Source organism: Crotalus tigris, unplaced genomic scaffold (assembly GCF_016545835.1).
Source record: "Crotalus tigris isolate CLP2741 ecotype Arizona unplaced genomic scaffold, ASM1654583v1 scf7180000017733.2605024, whole genome shotgun sequence".
Lineage (NCBI taxonomy): Eukaryota > Metazoa > Chordata > Lepidosauria > Squamata > Viperidae > Crotalus > Crotalus tigris.
In genome coordinates this window covers 1,168,900-1,190,167 of record NW_024096600.1, presented here as the reverse complement: position 1 = coordinate 1,190,167, position 21,268 = coordinate 1,168,900, and the positions used below count along the sequence as shown (strand labels likewise).

General features: G+C 35.2%; 1 protein-coding gene across 3 annotated transcripts in view; it reads right to left on the bottom strand.

Annotated features, from left to right (window-relative positions):
- Positions 1–1,442: 1,442 nt before the first annotated feature.
- Positions 1,443–21,268, bottom strand: part of MTX2 (metaxin 2) — a 43,177-nt gene continuing 23,351 nt past the window's right edge. For 2 of the 3 annotated variants that reach the window (XM_039339339.1, XM_039339338.1), the window contains 7 exons: positions 10,999–11,071; positions 7,643–7,719; positions 5,086–5,178; positions 4,679–4,717; positions 4,173–4,298; positions 3,283–3,359; positions 1,443–2,204 (listed from right to left, as the gene is read on the bottom strand). In XM_039339339.1, coding sequence (XP_039195273.1) covers positions 2,048–2,204; positions 3,283–3,359; positions 4,173–4,298; positions 4,679–4,717; positions 5,086–5,178; positions 7,643–7,719; positions 10,999–11,071 — 642 coding nt within the window. In that variant the 3' untranslated portion in view covers positions 1,443–2,047. The remainder of the gene's footprint in view (positions 2,205–3,282; positions 3,360–4,172; positions 4,299–4,678; positions 4,718–5,085; positions 5,179–7,642; positions 7,720–10,998; positions 11,072–21,268) is intronic. The other variant, XM_039339340.1, reaches the window with a different exon arrangement.

The following is a 21,268-nucleotide window of genomic DNA, read 5'->3' as shown; positions in this document are numbered from 1 at the left end:
CAAAGGAATGCTATGGATATAATTTACTTGGACTTCAGTAAGGTATTTGATAGTAGACCACAACCTACTACTTGATAAGATAGAAAAATGTGGGTTAGACAGTATCCCCACAAGATGGATTCATAGCTGGCTGACCGGCTGTACTCGTTGTGTGGTCCTCAATGGAACTGCATCTACATGGAGGGAAGTGTTCTGGGCCTAGTGCTCTTCAACATCTTCATCAATGATTTGGATGAGGGGGTAGACGACACCAAGCTGGCAGGAATAGCCAACACTCCAGAAAATAGGCATAAGATACAGAAGGATCTTGACAGACTTGAACATTGGTGCTATCTAACAAAATGAAATTCAATGGTGAAAAAATAAGGTTCTACATTTAGGCAAGAAAAACCAAATGCACAGGTACAGAATAGATCCTACCTTGCTCAGTAGTAGTAACTATGAGAGGGATCTCGGAGTTCTAGTGGACAATCACTTAGATATGAGCCAGCAGTATGCTGCAGCTGCTAAAAAAGCCAACCCAGTGCTAAGCTTCATTAACAGAGGGATAGAATCAAGATCACGTGACGTGTTAATAACACTTTATGATGCCTTGGTAAGGTCACACTTGGAATACTGCATCCAGTTTTGGTCATCACGATGTAAAAAAGATGTTGAGACTCTAGAAAGAGTACAGAGAAGAGCAACAAAGATGATTAGGGGACTGGAGGCTAAAACATATAAAGAATGGTTGCTGGAATTGGGTATGTCTAGTTTAATGAAGAGAAGGACTAGGGATACATGATAGCAGTGTTCCAATATTTCAGGGGTTGCCACAAAGAAGAGGGTGTCAAGCTATTCTCCAAAGCACCTGAAGGCAGGACAAGAAGCAATGGATGGAAACTAATCAAAGAGAGAAGCAACCTAGAACTAAGGAGAAATTTCCTGACAGTTAGGACAATTAACCAGTGGAACAACTTGCCTCCAGAAGTTGTGAATGCTCCAACACTGGAAGTTTTTAAGAAGAGACTGGACAGCCATTTGTCTGAAATGGTATAGGGTTTCCTGCCTGAGCAGGGGGTTGGACTAGAAGACCTTCCAACTTTTTTATTGTTATTGTTATTATGCAAGAATATTCCTCTTTCATAGTCTTTGTTTTCAACTGATCAAATGAGTTGGAAAAAGCCAGAGAACAGTCAATTTTGAATTCAATTCATCTTTGCTATATTTGAAAAATAATTTAAATACAGGTTCTCATTAATAGCTTTTAAAATAAATAACAATTTTTTGTCTTCACAGGATATAAAAAGATAAGGTGGGACAAATACTTTCAGATGACCTGAGCAGACACTCGAAGACATGTAACTAAGAAAGAGAACCAACTCAGAAACATGGGATTCATTCAGACTGACTTTATCTCCAGAATTATGAACGATTAAAAAAATGAATAATTTCATATTTTATTATTTTCACATTTTTACTATAAATTAATACATTTTACAGGTTCTGCATTATGCGTAATTTTTCGTGCTATTCACTGTTAATATTTTAAATACTGTTTAATCAGATAAGAAAATTCTGCTTATGTAGCTGGATAAAAATACAAATGTTATTTATGTAAACATTGTACCTTTAACCATAATCCCAACTTAGTAGTTCAATGGATGTAGTGCAAATAATTATAAGAATGTAGCATGTATAGGCAGTTAAAAATATTAAGAAAAAGACTTATAGAATTATCTAAACTTTATTGTTTTACATCTTGACACAATGTTGTTTCAAGGTCACTTCAAAAGAATATTAAAATGGCACACAGACACGTATAATGAAAAACTCAAATTTTGTTTTAAATACAGCAGGTTTCTTGGATTCATCACAGGTAGATTCTTTTGGGCTACAACAATTTTGGCGTAGCTGACTCAGATTGCGAACTAAACCCAATTTTCAAATCTGTGCTACTAATTTTTTAAAACAAAACAAGCACAGTCAAAATATTAATTTTATTATTACTATCATCATAAGCATTCTGTTTATCAAAGACAGTTTGGAGAAGGAACACTGGGCAGTCTTAACTTCGACCTTCAAAGTAGTGTTGTTCTATTCTTCTGCAAAATGCAGTGAGGTTACTGTAGCCTTTCACTTTTTCAGACAGTTCATCGCTGATCAACTGGGTAGTAAGGATTGTGAACAGATGTCCAAATACCAAAGCATCTAATTCAGTTGGCCTATGAACAAAAGAAAACTAGTATGTTGAATGAGAGAACCATTGCAAGTCACGTTATCCATTGTATATCGAGACTACTGCATAATATCCAGCGCCAATTGTATATCCAGACCACTGCATAATATCTTGATCTTTCCATTTTGAGGAGAAAATGCTATCAACTGCCTTTATTCCACCTCTTCTCCTTAAGGTTGGGACAGAAGGTTGCCAGTTTATGGCTTGAAAACTACAACAGTGATAAAGAAGCATACAAACGCTTCACCAATCACAGCCATGCCTATCCTAATAATGATGAAATTGGTGGGCCGGAGGGATATTAATAAAGGCCAAAATAGGTTTGGCATCTAAGCACCCAGTCACTGCTCAACAGCAATGATCTTGAGTTTTTGCTTTCTGAGTTCTATCCTTTTAATCTGAGTATCAGAAAGTAGACTGCCTTCAAGCTTAATGTTAATAGAAGTGAATGTAAAAAGTCTCTCTCTCCCCCCCTCCCCTCACACACACACACACACACACACACAATCAACCAAGATATTTTGAGAGAATGGAATTGGTATCAGTTCAAATGATCAAAGCACTGAAAATATGAATACAATACTATTTTTAAAACATATTACTGAGGAATATAATCGAAGAGTAACTTAGAATGGAAATAAACTTGCGGTGGTAGCATTTCTTTACTCTAACCTAGATTTTAGAGTGTGTTGATTTAGACAAAAATCCATTTTTTAGAAACTTCTTTGGAAACTCATTTCACTGAAATTCTTCATAGTGCTTTCTAACTTGATCCCATTAACCTTCCTGGATGTTCCTCCTTGCCTCCTCCTATGGCTCTGTCAAGTTGCCCAGAGGTAATCTAGCCATTCCTTCACTCATAAATTAAGAAATACAGAAAGAGGCTGTTTCCTGATTCTTGGCTCTTCGACCAATAGGCAGTTACTATGATGCCCTTTTTACCCAAAAGTTGGAAAAAGAGAACAGTTTTTTTTAATTTAATCTATTAAAAAAAAGAAAAGAAATACAGCAGGAAAAACCTCTCCCCATCATTTGGGGAAAGTCTTCTTCTTGGCAGAACTTACTTCTTATTGAAGAAATACAGTTGTGTCCCAAGCCTTTCAGAAAGTGCTTGACAACACTGATCTACATCTTCAAGTATCTAAAAAGAACACAGATATCACAAAGGAGCAGAAAATAATTTTAATTAATTAAAGCTCTAGTTAAAAATACGTCACATGCATGAGATTTTTAACAATATTTGTCCACAAAGTTCTTGTCCTTCCCCTATGATCTTTTATTCTTTACCCTTTAAATGCAAAAATGATGTATTTGTACCTGTTAAAAATCAAACAGGAATAGTCAATACAGTTACCATGTTTCCGTATCAAGCACTTAGATTCAACCCAGAGAGAAACCTATACAAATGACCTCATATATAATTTTTGTGCACATTTGGGGGTTTTCGCCAGCTTTTTTAAAGAAATCTTCATGCAAAAATTAAAAAGACCTCTAGAATAATATCTAATAGCAGTTGCTGTTAAAAAATAACCCTGATGTACATACCTGAGAGCATTTGGGAATTTCACCTAATACTAACTTCTACTGATAGCTAACCATCCAATGCCCAGTACTATGATCCTATTATTCAAATATTGAAAGGTTTATACTGGATGCCATTTTTTTCAACATACTGATCTTAACTTTTAAAGCTCTAAATAATAGCTTATATTCTGGCCATTTAAGTATCCTGTTTCATTATAAACATACTGTATCATAAAAACAAATTAAAAAATATATCTAGCAAATCAAAATATATCCCACAGTAAAACCATCATCTCATATGAGAGACAACAGAGGCTAGTTTTTATTTAATTTACCAAGAAGATACAAAGAAATCAGTGCCTCCCTGAAACTTTACATTTTGCATTTTCTAGGGGGGGAAAAAATCAGACTTGGGGAACTAATGACTGACCTGATCAAGTGACTTATTGCCCCAGCCAATAGCCTTCATTTTACGCTGCACCTCCCATTGCTTCTGATAGGCCAAAATGCGATTCAGAGGCCAAGGATAAGGAGAACCATATCTTGGATGAGTGATCTTTAAAGGGGGGAAAAAAAGGATTTTTGTCTTCTTATATAACTGAGAAAGCTGTGTTTTAGAAAAGACTAGACTAACTATAATTTTATTGCTGTGGCTCTGCCTCAGAACCTATTCTGTGCAATTATTTATAACTTGCAGCTACAAAAGCAAGCCTTTAAAATTATATTAAAAAAATTTCACTTTAAAACTAGCACATCCAATAATGACATAGAGTAACCCGAAATGTATATGCAAGCAAAATTAAAGCAAAAAAAAAAAAATGGCATCATTAGTGGTTTAAACCTCTATGTTTCATTTATGAGTAGGGACTTGCAATTGTGAGCAAAAGTGTTTTCTCATTAAAATTTAATTAAGATGTATGCTGCAGAATCACTCACCTCCTGGACTGTAGCATCATCACACCACTGAAGATACAGCTAGAAACCAAAGAATACTAAACTTCATAACAGAGAAGGTTACACAGTCATTTATTCCTTGCAGCTTTCTCTCCTAGCTCTACCAAACAAGCCATTAATAATATTTAAAACACATAAATACGGCTACTAGACTTATCATGAAGCTAATACAATAATTCAATGCACCCAAAATAATCTGAAAAGGATTGTGAAGTGCACATAAAAGTGTGCTGCTTTTTGAGAAGCACTGTTAATCGTAAGTCCACCTTTTTTTTTATACACAAATGGTAGCTGTGGCTTGCAATATTACAAAGAAAATAGCATTTCGCTCCCCCTCTTCAATATAATTCATTTCCCAAGACTGACAAATTACTAGTGTTTTGCCATACCTCCGCTGTCAAAAGCATATTATTGACTAATTCCATGTAGGCTTTCATCTCAGCTTTTTGGACTTCATCCAACCCATCACTAAGTGAATGGCCCTAAGGCAGGAGAGAAGGAAGGAAAGAGAAAGGAGAACAAAAATTATCTATTTGGGTTCTTTCCAAACTTTACTGAAGTCCAGGGCTTTCTTTCATTCAAAACAATCCTTTGCAACATTACACATAAGAGGCAGCTTTGTAGACCTCAAAGATTATTAAAGGCTCTGGGCATGGGGTGAGGGAATATTGAAGTGAAATCTTTTAAATAGAAAAGTACAGAGTGATCAGTAAACAGAACTTTCCAGCTACAGACCTTTGCTTTGCTTTTCTGCTGAGTGGTTTTTATAAATACGACATCTTTGTAAATAAACTGAAGTGAGTTATGATGATGTAAATACCTTATTAAAATACGATGCATGGGTATCGATTTACGAGACTAAAGAAAGAAGCAAGAGTAAGCATAAATATTGATTATTTGGAATTTTTTAAAGATTTAAACAAAGTGTTCTCTATGTAGTAGATTGCAAAAGCCAAGAACTAAGTGCAACATTATTTCTTGGCAACAGCCAAGGTAGCAGACAGAGCATGCAGCAATCGGGAATAGGCAACTTGGTAGTGCACTTTAAAAAAAAAAAAAATCTTAATTTCAAAAGCCACAGCAGGCATGGCCAAGGTTCTGAAACGATCAAAGCTACAATCCAAACCCTCTGGAGGGCACCGAGGTGATGCCTACCCTATCTTAGATGTAGGACAGGATCCAAAGGGCTTTGGACAGCTCAGGCCTCTTCCTATAGAGCCAAGACATACAGAAAAACAATTTGAAAAATAAATGGAAGCCCTTTCAAAGAGACATCTAAACCATTATAATTGGCAAAAAAAAATCATCTAAAAAGGATTTGACTCAGCTGAATCAACTGAAAATTTTTTAGGTAGTTACCGTTGAAGCCTTGCTGTATCTGAATACGTAATCAGAAATCTGTTTACACTAGACAAATGCTAAACTCAAGCTATAATTTAGCTTTTCCCCATTTAATTACCATGTAATTAGTTTATAAATTTCTATCTACCATATATCAACTGAAAACAATTAATGAATAAGTTGATACTGTAACATTGCACCATAGTACTGTATTACAGAATAAACAAAAAACTATTGAGAAAAGAATATTGGAAAAAAGGTAAAAATAAAAGTCTATTTATCAATCATTTCAGTTATGGAATTGGCTTTTAAGGCCACATGAATTAGTAAATTTGAAAGATGGAAAGAAGGAAGGAAAAGTTGCTCGCCTAAAATCAAAATTATACATCCTAAATGTATGGAAAATTTAAGCAACAGAAAATACTTAGATATTCAGATGATGCGTATTATTACCATGTATGAACCCCAGAATGTTTGGGTTCATATCATTTGCTTCAAAACGAAAGAAATATAGATTTGGCTGAAAGGTCCTACTGGAAGAAGCATATGTTCATTCCCTCTTCCTTACAGATATCTTGCCATCTCCCTCACTTTCTTGAAACTTTTTTTTAAGAAATTTTATTGATTTTTTAATTTTTACATCAAAGTGCTTAAGAAACCAAGTGGTGATGGGTGTACCAATTATCCAAAAGCAAAATCATACATATATAACTAAGGTTAGTTCATTAAAAGCTACCTCACTTTCTTGAAACTTGATCAGACTCCCAAGATAGTTTCAGAGCATACAAGTAACTGAAGAAAGAGAAAATTCCTTTCTTTCTCATGCCAACATGAAGACCTAAACATCAGCAATTACAATGCAGCCAGAAATCTACATTACACAAATTTCATCTTCGGAAGATGGTCCAATAACACCAGTTTCTTATCCTGAATAGCTAGGATTGGATCTGGTATTAGTCCCTGGTGGGAAATTACCAAGAAATGCCAATCCTATAGGTTAGATTGGGAAGTATAGAAAAAAAATTCCAAAAGACAATTATATGTTCCTTCTGTATTGTTGCCAGGAAAATTACAGGGGCAAGTGCATTACATCACCAGTTGAACTCTATTCAAAGGAGACTTTACAGTAATTATCATTTAAACATGTTTCAATTTAAGGCTCCCATATCTGCTAACTGGGGAGATCTTGGAGCTGCAACTTAAATACAACTAGAAGACATCATGATGAGGCAAAGCAGCTGCAGTTGTTCTTTCTGACATTCTTGGGTAATACATAGTTGTGTACTATCTGAATAAATAAATGATATTGACATGTATAGAAAGAAAGATGAATATTGTACAGAATGTTGTTTGTACAAAAAAAGAGTTCAGCCCAATAATGATAGATAGAAATGTACAAATCTCTATACACATAAGCACTCAGCAGAAAAGTAACCCACTGAACTGGATAACATTTAAAGGTTATTAATGCAGTATTTTCTGAAAGAATAAGCTATTTTATTTTCAAAGCTATGATTTTATCAAATCACCAGGATAATTTCATAAACAAATAATTAAAACTACTGAATAGGTATTATATCGTTTTTTTAAATATATACACATTACCTTGGCTTTTACAAACTGGACAATGGGGCCAAGTTCTGAAACTACTTGATTTCCTACATGAATAAAGGGCACTTTTCCTGTGGGTAAAAAGAAGAATATATTTCAACATTCATCACCAACCTATCATTCTAAACCAGAACGGTAAGAACAGGGATCCACTGAAACTGAGATTTTAGTTTTGTGTTTGTGTATTGGTTTTGAAAGATGTATGAAAACATAGGATTATAGTATTGGTTCTAGGCAAAAGAAGTTGATCCTCTCCTGAATGTAAAACCCAAATACTACTGTCCTCCTCATCATCAAAATTATAGTAAAAGAGAGAGCAGTTTAATACAATTAGTTGTTAGGGGAGGGAAAAAGTAATGAAACAATAAAAAAAACATGTGTAATTAAAACATTTTCATACAGTGATGTGACTTGGTTGATCTCATTTAGACCTCAGCTCTTCCTAAAAATCTAGCCTTCTGCATCCAGGGAATTCTGGATAGCATATAAGTGCTTCTTATTCACACAGAAGAGTTATTGGGGTTGGACAGTTTACATCAGGCCACATTTGTTTGTAAAGGTTTCTACACAGTTACTTCTCATTTTCTTGTAAACCAAAACCCCCAAAGTACAAAAATATTTTCCTGTTTGAGGAAATATAACTACCCTGAGCACCATTTATTAACAGAAAGGCTACTACACATGCACAAGTATATGTATTTTGTTTTGGTATGAATCTACACTATCAATTGACCAAAAAAATGACCATATTTCTTCCAGAGGTGGAGAAAGATGTAATTTTAAAATCAACTAGCCTCAACGCAGTACATTAATAACTAATCAAAAATTGTTGAAACAAATGTCACAAAATAGTGCCACTCAATATTTGTTCCAAATACTAAAATAAATGCTAAGGTTGCTGGGCTTTAACATATAATACTATATCAGTTTCACAGAAATGATGTAGAATATAAAAGATACAGAGTTTAAAGAAATAATATTCATGAACAGCATTCATGGATATGTACTGGTGATACAGGCAGTCATGCTGTTTTCAAAAAGGGGGGAAAGTCAGGTCACTATCACTTTTTATTCAAGACCAGTAGATATAATCTAATATCCATTACTGATTTTTTCTATGAAATGTAAATTTTTCATTTTGAGATGGACTGAAAACTTCAGACTAAAGTGCCTATAGTAACCTAATTTTTACCTTTCCCTACTTCTTACTGTACCCCAATAAAAAGTCCTGAAAAGTTCAAAAGCTTGCACACTCTTTTATGACATTTGACCTAACTATAACTATCACCCTACTATAATTCTAATAAAGCTAATTATCTGTGCTAACTCTGTGCTCATACCTTAGTGATACCTCATCAGAAATTGACAAGCAATGAACTAGTTGGCCTGATGTCCCTTTGTTTGCACTGAAAGGCTATAATCCTAAAACTTCTTGCTGAGAAATTTTATCAGTCTCTTCATTGGAGGACTACACAAATAACTGTGAAGGTTACACACTGTCCAAAGAATATTTGGAATATTCTTGCTTTTATTTTTACTGAAATAAATCAAAAAATAAACCAAAAAATCTTGGTCACTGACAGTTAGACTGGTTCAAAAAGGGAATTGCAAGCAAGGCACTCTGCACAATGACATAAACTGCAAAAGGAATGCAGGGCCTTTTGAACTTCCAGACCTCTCCATGGTCCTATCAATCACGCTTTTGCTTCCACGGAACTACTATATATACAGAATGAGCTTTTGGTGTTCCTACAGCAAGAGTCAGCATATCAGTGCTCTCACAAGGTGTGCGTTAAGTGCCCTCTTATTAACAGATGGAGAGAAAGAGAGCAGTGCCAAGCAAGCTGTCTTCAAATGTGGAATCCCATAAAAAAAGGAAAATGCATTCATGGTTCTAAATTTTAACCTTGTAGAATTAGGGCCACAATTTCTGCTACACGGTTGTTCACAGAAGTTCCATTTATCCAAGCACTAATTTATAGCAAAGCATGCATATGATAATGCATGATAAAAAGGCTTTTGCGGTAGGCAGCAGGAAATGCTTTCAACCTGCCAACTCAAAAACTGGAAAAAAAATATTCCCATTAACATTGAATTTTGCTTTATTTAGATATTTCTTTTTACCACAGCTAATGGGGAATAAGAACTTACCACATTATTGGCTAATTAGCAGGCTATCTTCATAGAAAGCAATGTACATATTCCCAATAGTTCGAGGCCATAAGGGGACATGCCCAGACGATGAAATTTAGGAAAATAAGTCTCAGTGAATTCAGTCCCACAATACTCAATTGTAGCATCTTTTAGCCTGCACAGCTTTCATTGTTGTTAACAAGCCCAGCTGTGCCCACTCCAGACACATCTTGTTTCCTGTAATGAGGAAAGTATGTCTGCATGTGAGTATGCAGGTATGCTACCTCATTTCCTCTGCAAAGATCTGGGTGACCTCTAGATGGAAGCAAAGAGTTAAATTCTTCATTATCTCTTTGCTGACATTTAGCGGTTGCCTGGATTTTGCAAGCCAGATATGGTAGTCTTACTCTTCATGTAGGACAGTGTTTCTCAACCTTGACAATTTTAAGGCATGTGGACTTCAACTCCCAGAATTCCACAGCCAGCAATGCTGGCTGTGGAATTCTGGGAGTTGAAGTCCACATGCCTTAAAATTGTCAAGGTTGAGAAACACTGATGTAGGAAGTGTGGGAAACTCCTTTCTGAACATGCCCCTTCAATAGATAATAAGAATCAAATCTATGAGTAACAAAAAATGCTACTTTAGTGCATAATGAATCAAATGAGAGAGCACAGCAGCAACCCTGTATATTTGCATATAGAATTGCCCCAAATTAGAAGAGGATGTTTAAGAGAACCTGCTTGTAAAACCTGAAAGGGGCACATGAGGACATGTACAATGATTGGTTACCTCCATCTGGGCCCTCTCTCTTCAATCTTTCTGAGAGCTCAATTCTGTAAAGTAATCTTTGTTAGGGTATTAAAGGGAAAAGCTGCTCAAAGGTAGAATGTAAGAAAGAAGACAGGTCATCTCTTTTCATCTAATGTTAAAACCAGGCTCTTCCATCTACTTCCATCATGTCCGAGGCAGTTCACATTTAAACACACAAAACTGTTAGCAATATGTTTACCTTAGCCTTACAGCACTGCCCTTTAATGCAGTTTAATGATGAAAAGGTATTATTTCTGTTTCTTGCTAGAAAAAAAAAATCTGTAGCACAACAAGAAACAAGCTACTGCATAGTGCAGCATACAGTAACTCCAACCGATCTCCAAGATGAGATACTGTTGCCATAGTTTCCAAGCACAGGTGTAGTGAAAATGATTGGTACACTTACCAGATGGGGACATATATTCTGCATTTGCCCTACAAACCACCTGGACTGGCAGATTGCACATTTGTAAAAAAGCCTGAAAATAAAGAAGAGTAAATTAAAATTTTTCACATTACATGAAGGGAAAACATTTTTTTAATATTTGTAATTCTAAGCCACAAGATATATTCTTTTATTTATAATTATTTCCCCAAACAGATAACTAGAAGAACTATACTTCTAGGTACTAGCTTCTAACACTGCATTTATCACAAATTCATCACTCTAGATGCAACTAAAAATGAACAGAGAATAGCAATCTAAAACATACAGCATCTCCTTTATTCATTTTCTTGTACTTTACTGTGATAATCTCTCTCTAAAAAAAGAAACCACACCAAAAAATAACCCTTAAATTCTATTTTGGCAGTAATAATTATTGTAGTTTTAAAATAAATCAATGAAATCTGCTACAATATTGATTTTTCATGGAGCTTAGCCCGCAAATTAAAGTGTAGCCCACTTCATATTTTTAAAAAGATGCCATTCTGTTGTCCTACTGCTAACTTTAATCAAACATTAAAAGTGCCCAGTCTATAGCACATAAATCTGCCATATCTGTACCTTGCATTATACAGACCTGAGCTGACTGAAAAATAAATCCTGGCTCTCCTAATGGACTAGAAGCTTAGGAGCTCAAACTGTGGGTAAGGATCCCCTAGAACATGGGTAACCAACTCCCGGTCTGTGGACCGGCACCGGGCCGTGGCATACCAGCAACCAGGCCACGCAAACAAGTGAAGCCCCATCTGCTGGATATAGGCAGCACACGAAACCACGCCCCCTCTGGTTCGCGGAAAAATCTTTTCTCCACAGAACCAGTCCCTGGTGCCCAAAAGGTTGGGGGCCTCTGCCCTAGAAGACATCTCTGCTTAGAAATTTCTCACTCCTAAAAAAGCAAGTCTTAAAGTGTCTGAGCCTCTAAACAGGTCAGCTCTGTAAACAGACAAGAGTGGTTAACTTCCAAAACATATCAAAGCTAGAACAGTCAAACAGGCTTTGTGGCTATACCTGAAAATGAGGAACAGTGGGCAGCAATGGCAAAAGCATTTCTCCCTAATAAACCTTTTGCTTTGATTCTCAGGTTCTTCCAACCACAATAGAATACCCATTCCAGACAAGCAAAATTTCCATAAACCTATTCCCACAAAGGAACATGAAGAGGGGAGATTTCCATAAAGTACGAAGAGAGAGTCCAAGCTCAGATATTTTGAGTAATACCAAGGCTTTTCTGGAACTGCATATTATTAATCTTATAAATAAATCAAAGCCAGTTCTAGTAGTATTTTAATGATTAATATTTAAAATACGGCTGTAGAGAATGTCAATATACAGACACTGAAGGGGATCTGCATTTTCTTTCATTAAAAAATGACAACTGGAAAAAAAAGTGGAAATTATACATGAACTAACGCACAAAATATTCCTTTTTTCCTATCAAGCAGTGGCAGATGCTGTAAATTGCAACGTCTGTCTAAAATTATAAATGAAAATGGTTCAATATCATTCTTGGAATGATAGAGTATATGCCTAATGCAGTTATGATAATAGCCACATTTGTAGTTTAACATAAATTAAGAGTTTAATTGTATTTGTGACTACTTTAAACAAAGTAACACGTTCTTTTGTACCTGCAAATGTAATTTATTGCAAAGCCAGGTTCATTTTCCAGAACAATCAGTTTTATACTACCCTGGAATGCTGCTGTAATGTAATTCCTGCTGTAGAATGTGTGAAGAGTACATTCACTGGTACCACAGAGGAGGCTTTGAAGATAAATGAAGATGCTATTCATTCAGGAGTAATTTCATCTTAGAACCATATGAAAGATGTTTCACTCAGACACGGTAGATGCCTGGCTTGGGATTTCAGTCTATTTTCAGCTACAGTGTAATGTTGTTAAATCGATTATGTTGATACTGTATTTCTAATCATGAAGAATTTCAGCTATTATTCTACTTAAAGAATGGATTGTCAGACTTGCATTATACTGTTCAGTCTCTATCCAGTTTACAACACAATTACTGTTTCAAATCACAAACTGAAATTATAAATTTGCACTAAAAGAAACACAAGTCAGTAAAATGAAAATCAGATAGTCTGCAGCAGCCTTTAAAAAAAACGATTTAGAGAAAAATGATCCTTCTTTTCACTATAAAGAAATTAATGAGCTTCCAATGCATCAGTTTCTTTCAAGTTTTACTCCAATTGAGTTTATGTTTCTATATTATGTTTATCCTTGGTAACCAAACTCCATGCATGTACTACACAAAAAAAATTCTCTAAAGGGAAGGGAGAAAATAATTTCTGCCTGAATAGTGATCTGAGTCAGATTCATAATAAAGCAATCAACATGTCTTTATAATCTCTACAATCATGAGAATATCACAGAAAATTACCATTCCAGTGCCCAAATAGGAAATGAAAGATACCAAACAACAATTCCTAAAATTTCAAGTGTTTGAAACCTATATCAGTATATCCTGACAAGAAAAATATCAGGATCACTTTTTGGAATTTTTTTCCCTTTATTTCTTGGCAGGAAAACACAAACAAAAGGAAGGGTAAATTATTAGCAATCTTATAAAAAGTGGAGTGAAGAAAGAATCTACAGAGCATATTCAAAAAGCAGAAAACAGAGACTTCTCTTCATGTTGACCATCTCATTGACTCCCGTTAGTCTTCTTTCTGGATATTCATTGCCTGAAAGCTGAAGACCACTGGAAGATGGTCTAATAGAAGACAATTTTCTATTATATAATAGATTCAGAGAGAATGTAATGTAGTTGATTTCTGCCTCATTACTCCTGCCTTAAGTTTCTTCAATTTTATTTCTGCAGCAATTTGTAAATTCTCTGTTAAAAACCACATCTAAAAATGCACACATCTTTGCCCAAAAAATCTTTTTTCATACCATATATATGAGGATAAACTGACTCTCAAAATTGCAACCAAAATATCTACCATGAAAAATATGTCATCCAGAACAACCCAATTGTCATATTTAAAATGGAATCTGTTTTAGAAAACTTTGTTACAGAAAATATGAAAACAAATGAACTCCTTCAGAATTTGCTGAAAAATCATACAAAAATTATCAAAATCTTTAAAAATCTACATCATCCTCACCTTATTATGCAAAAAGACCTTCAGATATTCAGATTCTCCCTTTATAATACATCATCACTATCTTCCTCACCTTCATCTTCATCACTGGCATCTGCTCTGTCATCTTCATATATTGCATCATCTTCGGTTCTATCCATGGCATTGCTGATGCCCCACTTCAAACATGAATGGCGAGCCATATCCAAAGAAATATTTTCCCATGTATCATTCACCTATTTTTCTATCACCTCTATATTTGATTCTTTAAAATGTCCTCTTCCTTAACATGGCCATGCCAAATATTGTTTGTGATATGCACTCTAAATAAGTCCCAGATGAGAAAGGAAGATTTCTTCTTGAAAGAGGAGGACCCAGCCATTTGTCCCAAACATTCTCAAGCCACAGACTTGTACCATACTTGTCCATCCAAAGCTTTTCATGGGAACACAATCTCTCTCTCTCTCTCTCTCTCTCTCTCTCTCTCTCTCTCTCTCTCTCTCTCTCTCTCTCTCTCTCTCTAAGAGAGAGAGAGAAAGAGAGAGAGGGGGAGGGAGGGGGAGAGAAATTTTGCTTGCTTGCTTTTAGGAGCTTTTTTCACTTAAAAATAGTATCTGGATGTATCTTAGTTCCATTTGTTAAACATGAAAGAACCACACTAAAATTATTCTTTTAATGTCCTGATATCCTAACAAAAATTGTTTTTTACCAATATTTATCAATTGCAATCAAATTACCATCAGTTTTGTTCATATTCTAATATCACCAAGTTCATATTCTAATATCACCTATGATGCTTAAAGTTGTTTAAGAATATTTTTTTCAAAGGAAACCACTTTTTCTTCAAAAGTTTTGGGTAGCACTTGAGAAACTTTATTTCACTGACTCAAGCAAAGTCCACATCTAACCATGAATTTGGAACACCAGACAACAGAAAAACAAAAATCTACTACGCCCTTAGCCTCATATTTTTCAGATTTTGCCATTTGAAGTCTTCCCAGACAAACATTGGTCCTGGTAGCAAGTGTGCAAGTAATTTCCTAGCCCTGGGACCAAAGACACTCTGTATCAGTATGCCTTCTTCCAATTTGATGTACCTTCTAAACTAACTTTTGTTTAGGACATCTTCAAGGCAACCTTAGAAACCTATACCATATTTAATTATTAGATTAGATGTCACCATTCATGTAATATGCCTACATACTTGTAAAAAAAAAGACTATACTGAACCAAAATCAAATGACATAAACATTTAATGTCCTCCAATATAAAGTTAAAAAATACATTTTGAAAAACTGCACAATGCTCAGATAATTTATGTTATAACTTTTATATTAGTTGTAAAAATTTCAAAATGCTTATTCTTTCAGAGGAAAAACTATTATTCAAGAGTCAACTTATTAAATTATAATTTACTTCTGTGTCTCACAGAAGCTCAGGAGAAAGGAGGCACACTGTTGATTTACAGAAGAACATACAAAAAGTAAGGATAAGGCCTAAAATGTCAGTATGAATTTTCAGAACTCTCTCCTTCAAGCTATCTAAAAAGGTTCAATTATATCCAATATTGTCTTTCTGCCAACCAGTAATATATGGCAGAAAAGATTTTCTCTCCACCTGCACCTCTATATAACCATAAATCTGCTCTAGAGAGCTGGATATTCTCTGAATGATTGGGGGGGGGGGGGAGAGAGGCACAGAAGGAAATAAAGGAGAAATAATTTGCAAGTTCAACTCAACTTACTTACTGTATCTTCAAAACCATTAACACTGCAATCTCATATAGTTCTAACTGAAAGAAAGCTTTCAGGTAAGCACATAAAGGGTTGCAACTGATTATCAGAGTGAAAAATGCTGCTTTAATCTACTTAGACAATTAAAGAAATAATACATATACTTTGGTAATGTGATTTTTACTATATGGAGCCTACCCACAGTATATTTGTTTTTGACAGAAAGCCAATAGTTGCAAAAAAAATACAGGATGGATTGAAATGTTCATTTTTGTGATATAAAAAGAAGGAAGTAAATGGAGCATACAGTTACTATAGGTTAACAGAAGGCACCTATATCATAGATAGTACATATTTCCCAGGCTAATGTTGTAAATGTTCTAAAGCACAATATGCAATAACAGAATATCTTATTCAGCTTCAGCCTTAATGAAGGAAAGATTACTATCAGTGCTCTGAAGTTACAATACAAAAAGAAAGAACCATTGCTGGCAAGAACTCTAAATAATTTTTTGATTGCATGCTATCAGGTCAGCATCAGTTCTTAGCAACCGCATACATAGGCCTTCTCCATCAGTCCCAATCTGGCCCTTCAGGTCTCCCAAATGGCCGTTCAGCACAATTATACCTCTGCAATCAAATCCACCCATTTTGCTGCTTTTTTTCCATTCCCTCTGCGTTTCCTAGCACTATAGAATAATGTCAATGATAATTTGAATATTGTTTGTGTGTTGGGTGAGAGCTCTCATTTGTTTTCTGATCCATTTGTTTGCCTTTTTGGGCATCTGTGGTATTTGTGAGTTTTCTCCAATAATCAAAGTTCAAAAGCACTGGTACTTCTATAAAGCTTCTATATCCTGCTTCTATAAAACCCAGATTTTGCTTCTATACGGTATCAAAAAAACAAACTCATTGCCTACACAATTTTAAACTTTGTTGGTCTAGATACATCGCAACATCTAAACATTTTTTCCCAAGGATTTCATTGATCGTCTGCCAAATACTAATCTGCAATTTATTTCTTGACTGCCAGTTCCTTTAGTGTTGATAGTCAATTCTAAAACACAGAAGCTATCCACCATTTCAAAATCCTATTAATTCTAAGGTTTATGCTGCAGCTGGTATTAGTTTGGTCTTTTCTACATTGAATTATAGAATGTTTTTTTCATTGTGCTCTTTGACTTTCACTACTAGAGCTTACAGATCTTTTGCACTTTCAGCTATCAGAATGGTGTCATCAGTTTAGTTTTCTTCCTCCAGTTTTAAAATCACACTAATCTTTTTTTAATCCAGCTTCCTTCAATATATATTCAGCATATCATTTGAATAAATGAAGGAGAGCATATAATCTTGTCTTAATGGTTTGCTCATCTGAAGTCAGTTTTTTAACCAAGTTCTACCTAGACTTGTAGCTTCCTTTCCTATGTATATTTTACATAAGGACAATGAGATGTTTTGGGATTTCCATTTTCCTAAGGTCATTCCACAGACTAATATAGTCGATACAATGAAAATTTATCTATCATAAATCAAGTACTGTACATGATAATTTACTTTTGATATTCTTTCATTTTCTCAATTATCCAGCATGTACCAGTAATAATGTCTCTTGTTTCTTAGCCTTTTCTCAAAGCCAGCTTGAACAGCAGCATTTCCCTTTCCATATAAGGCTCTGCAATGGATGATCTTAAGCAATATTTTGCCAATAAATGTGTGAAATTAAGACTATTATATAACAACTTCCATACCTGTTTGGCACTGGTATATAGAGTCAACTTTTCCAATCTGTTGGCCATTATGTCATTCTCTAGATTTGTTGGAGTAAAGAACCCATACTGATTCTTCTATTACTCACCATATTTCTATAGATATTTCATTAATTCATGCAGTCTTTCAAATTGGTAATGATCAGTGCTGATTTAACCATCTTAAACCACAATGGCTTACAATATAATTGTAAAACAATATAATATAGAAATTGAAACAGAAATAATCCAGGGCATAGAAGATGGTAACTTTAAATGCCTATGAGAACAATTAGCATAAAAGATTTGTAAGTAGTTACCAGGCAATATTTGAAGTGCAATGTATTCCAGATTTAGGGGGCAAAAAAAAAAAGTTCTCTCAATTCTAGCTTCCCATGTTATGATGGATCCCAATGATGGTGGGACTCAGTAGATGCTGACATTCTGTAGGTGCAGGTGTTCGATGTACCTGAGAATTTCAAGCCACAAAAGGCTGTAAATGTTTAAACCAGTGGTTCTCAACCTTTTTAATGCCGTGACCCCCAACCGGTCGTAAGTCAAGGACTACTCAATCGGTCGTAAGTCGAGGACTACTCAACTGGTGCAGCACCGTTTGCAGAATGGGACTTTTGGCGGGCTCAGCAGGGCAGAGACAGCCTGGACAATTCCTATTGGCTTTTGAAAGCCAATAGAATTAGACTCTATTCAAGAGAGTCTATTCTATTGGCTTTCAAAAGCCAATAGAATAAAAGGGAGTAGCACAGCTAAGGAAAAGGGGAAAAAATGGCGGACTGCGTTGTTTGGCGACCCCCGTGAAATGGTCGTTCGACCCCAAATGGGGTCCCGACCCACAGGTTGAGAACCACTGGTTTAAACCATCATCTTGAGCTTGGAAGTAAACAGTTAACTGGTGAAAGTCTCCCCAGGTTTCAAGAAGAAGTTTCCTGTTATCTATCTCAATCAGAAACCTGTCGGCCATATTTTTTAACCAATTACTGTTGCTAAACTATCTTTAAATAATTAAATGGTTTCAACCATATAAACAAAATGGTGTACTATACAAACAAAATCGTTGTAAAGCGCAGAATCATTATGAAAACTACAAAAAACAAGAAATTCATAATCATAAGACAACATAAATATTATTAAGTACTATTTAATAATAACTAGAAACCGTACAAGTTGGCATAACTTTTATATTCCTTATTACAGATTATTCTGAACTGATAACATCACCTTACATCAAAGAAAATTGTTCCATAAAGTTTAAAATCAGATATCTTTTGAAGTCATATTTATAGTCATGGCCACTATCTGCTGTCACACAAAGAATATTGAAAAAAGAAGATTTTAATATATTATGGTTAATTTATCATTTAAGTGACATGTGTAAAACAGAACTGAAATACACAAAATTCTCCTCTGAAAGGAACTTTGATTTTAACTATTTATGATTATGATGATTAAAGGTTTCTTGATAGAAATGCAAGAATATCATTTCAAATATATTAGTACTATCATTTCTTTATCAAGGATTTTTTAAAAAGCATTCTATAACAAAATACACACAGGCTCATTTCTACTACAGGAACTACTTCTTCTCACCTGCTCTGGCATATCCCCATTAATCACTTTCCTCCTATCCACTGAGAAGTTATCCCCCAAAGTTAGGAATTTCCAGGGATAGTCTCTCAGAAATGTGGGACTATCAAGATACAAAACTGAATTATTATTGTTCATTACTTAACATTTTCTTCAGATGCAGAAAGAACATCATTTCTAATGATGGGGCAACATCATGGATTGCAAGAATTATTTAAATCCGTGCTGTATATATTATTTACGGTGCTATTTGTTACAATCTTGTAGACAAAATGAGCCCCACTGTATCCAAACTAGCTTCTGAATAGGATTAGAGTGCTACAGTTATAAATGTATCTTTTATATCTTTTGGACTTTTCAGTTTTCATTTGGCTTCTTAAACATATTTCATCCTTTATTAATGTAGCAAATGCAAATATTCAAAAGCCAGAATAAAATGATAACTTGAAAATATTTTTTTCTATCATGGAATATTATTCCACGAAAGTTTCAATTATTTTTTTAATGTAAGCCTACCCATATTTATTCAATGGTAAATCCCACTGGAATTAAATTAAATTTATTCCCAGTACATGGCATAGGACTGCATCCTAAACTCTTGTATAATGATTCTGCACAACTTTGAAGACCTAAGGTTGGTTTTTCTTGGACTTTCTAATAAATCTGTTTCAAAATCCAATTTGTTCCTGTCAACTTTGTACATATCCTGAAAAATACTTATGCATAGTACTTTTCAGTATGATTTAATCCTACAGTGTTTTCTGTTCTAAATAGGAAAAGGGATTTAACATGCTAAAGATTATTTAAAAGCAATCCTAAACTCTCACCTGGCTGGCTCAGGAATTCTGGGAGTTGAAGTCCATGAGTCATAAAAGAGCCAAGGCTGCCTACCCCTGAGGATTCAAGATCTATAGGTTTCTAATTCTCTAATTCTCCATTTTTCTAAATATGACTTCCCTATAGTCCTAACTGCTATACAGATAGTCTTCACTTGCTGACCATTTGTTCAATGACTATGCAAAGTTACAATGGTGCTGAACAACCAGTCTCAATGTTGCAGCCACTGCAGTTATGTGATTTCAATTTAGACAGTTAGCAACCAGCAAGCATTTTTAATGATTTATTTTATCCCTTTATTATTTTTTTTACAAATAAGGCAGCATACCCAATACACCTTCCTCACAAAATCTTTCCAACAACCCTGTGAGGTGAATTGGGCTGACAGAGAATGACTGGCCCAAAGGCACCCAGTTAGCTTTCATATCTAAGGCAGGACTAGAACTCACAATCTCCTGATTTTTATACTTGTGTTTTAACCACCAGACCAAACTTGTTGCCGTGTCCCACGGTGATCACCATCATATTCCCACAGTGTGACCTTCAAGCCAGCTTCCAGCAAGCAAGGTCAATGGGGAAGCCAGCAGGAAGTCACAAGTTGCTATCATGTGACATTGTGCTCAACGACCCACAGTGATTCATTTAACAAGTGCAGCCAGAACTGACTAATTGACTTTGTAAGACAGCCAGTCACATGATTTTTTTACTTTCAACTGTGTCACTTAAGAATGGAGTTGCTGATCCCAAACACTGTCTATGAAGACTACCTGTATTTTAATTAAGCATACTTCATTTATTCACAAGAAAATGACATCCATAATCATTTTCTTTGAATTCTTTATTCTATAGTCCTTAGAATTCTTTATTCTTTATTCTATAGTCCTTGGAACAGGCAATTTGCTTTTGATGCATGACTTCACATATTCTTGTAAATCAGTGGTTCTCAACCTGTGGGTCGGGACCCCATTTGGGGTCGAACAACCATTTCACGGGGGTCGCCAAACAAGGCTGTCCACCATTTTTCTCGCCTTTTCTTTGGCCATGCCCCTGGCACCCGGTGATGTATAAGTGGTTGGGGGTCACCACAACATGGGGAACTGTATTATGGGGTCGCGGCATTAGAAAGGTTGAGAACCACTGTTGTAAATAATGCAATATTGGCATTATTGGTACTCCTTAAAACAGACATGTCAAACTTGCGACATCATGTGA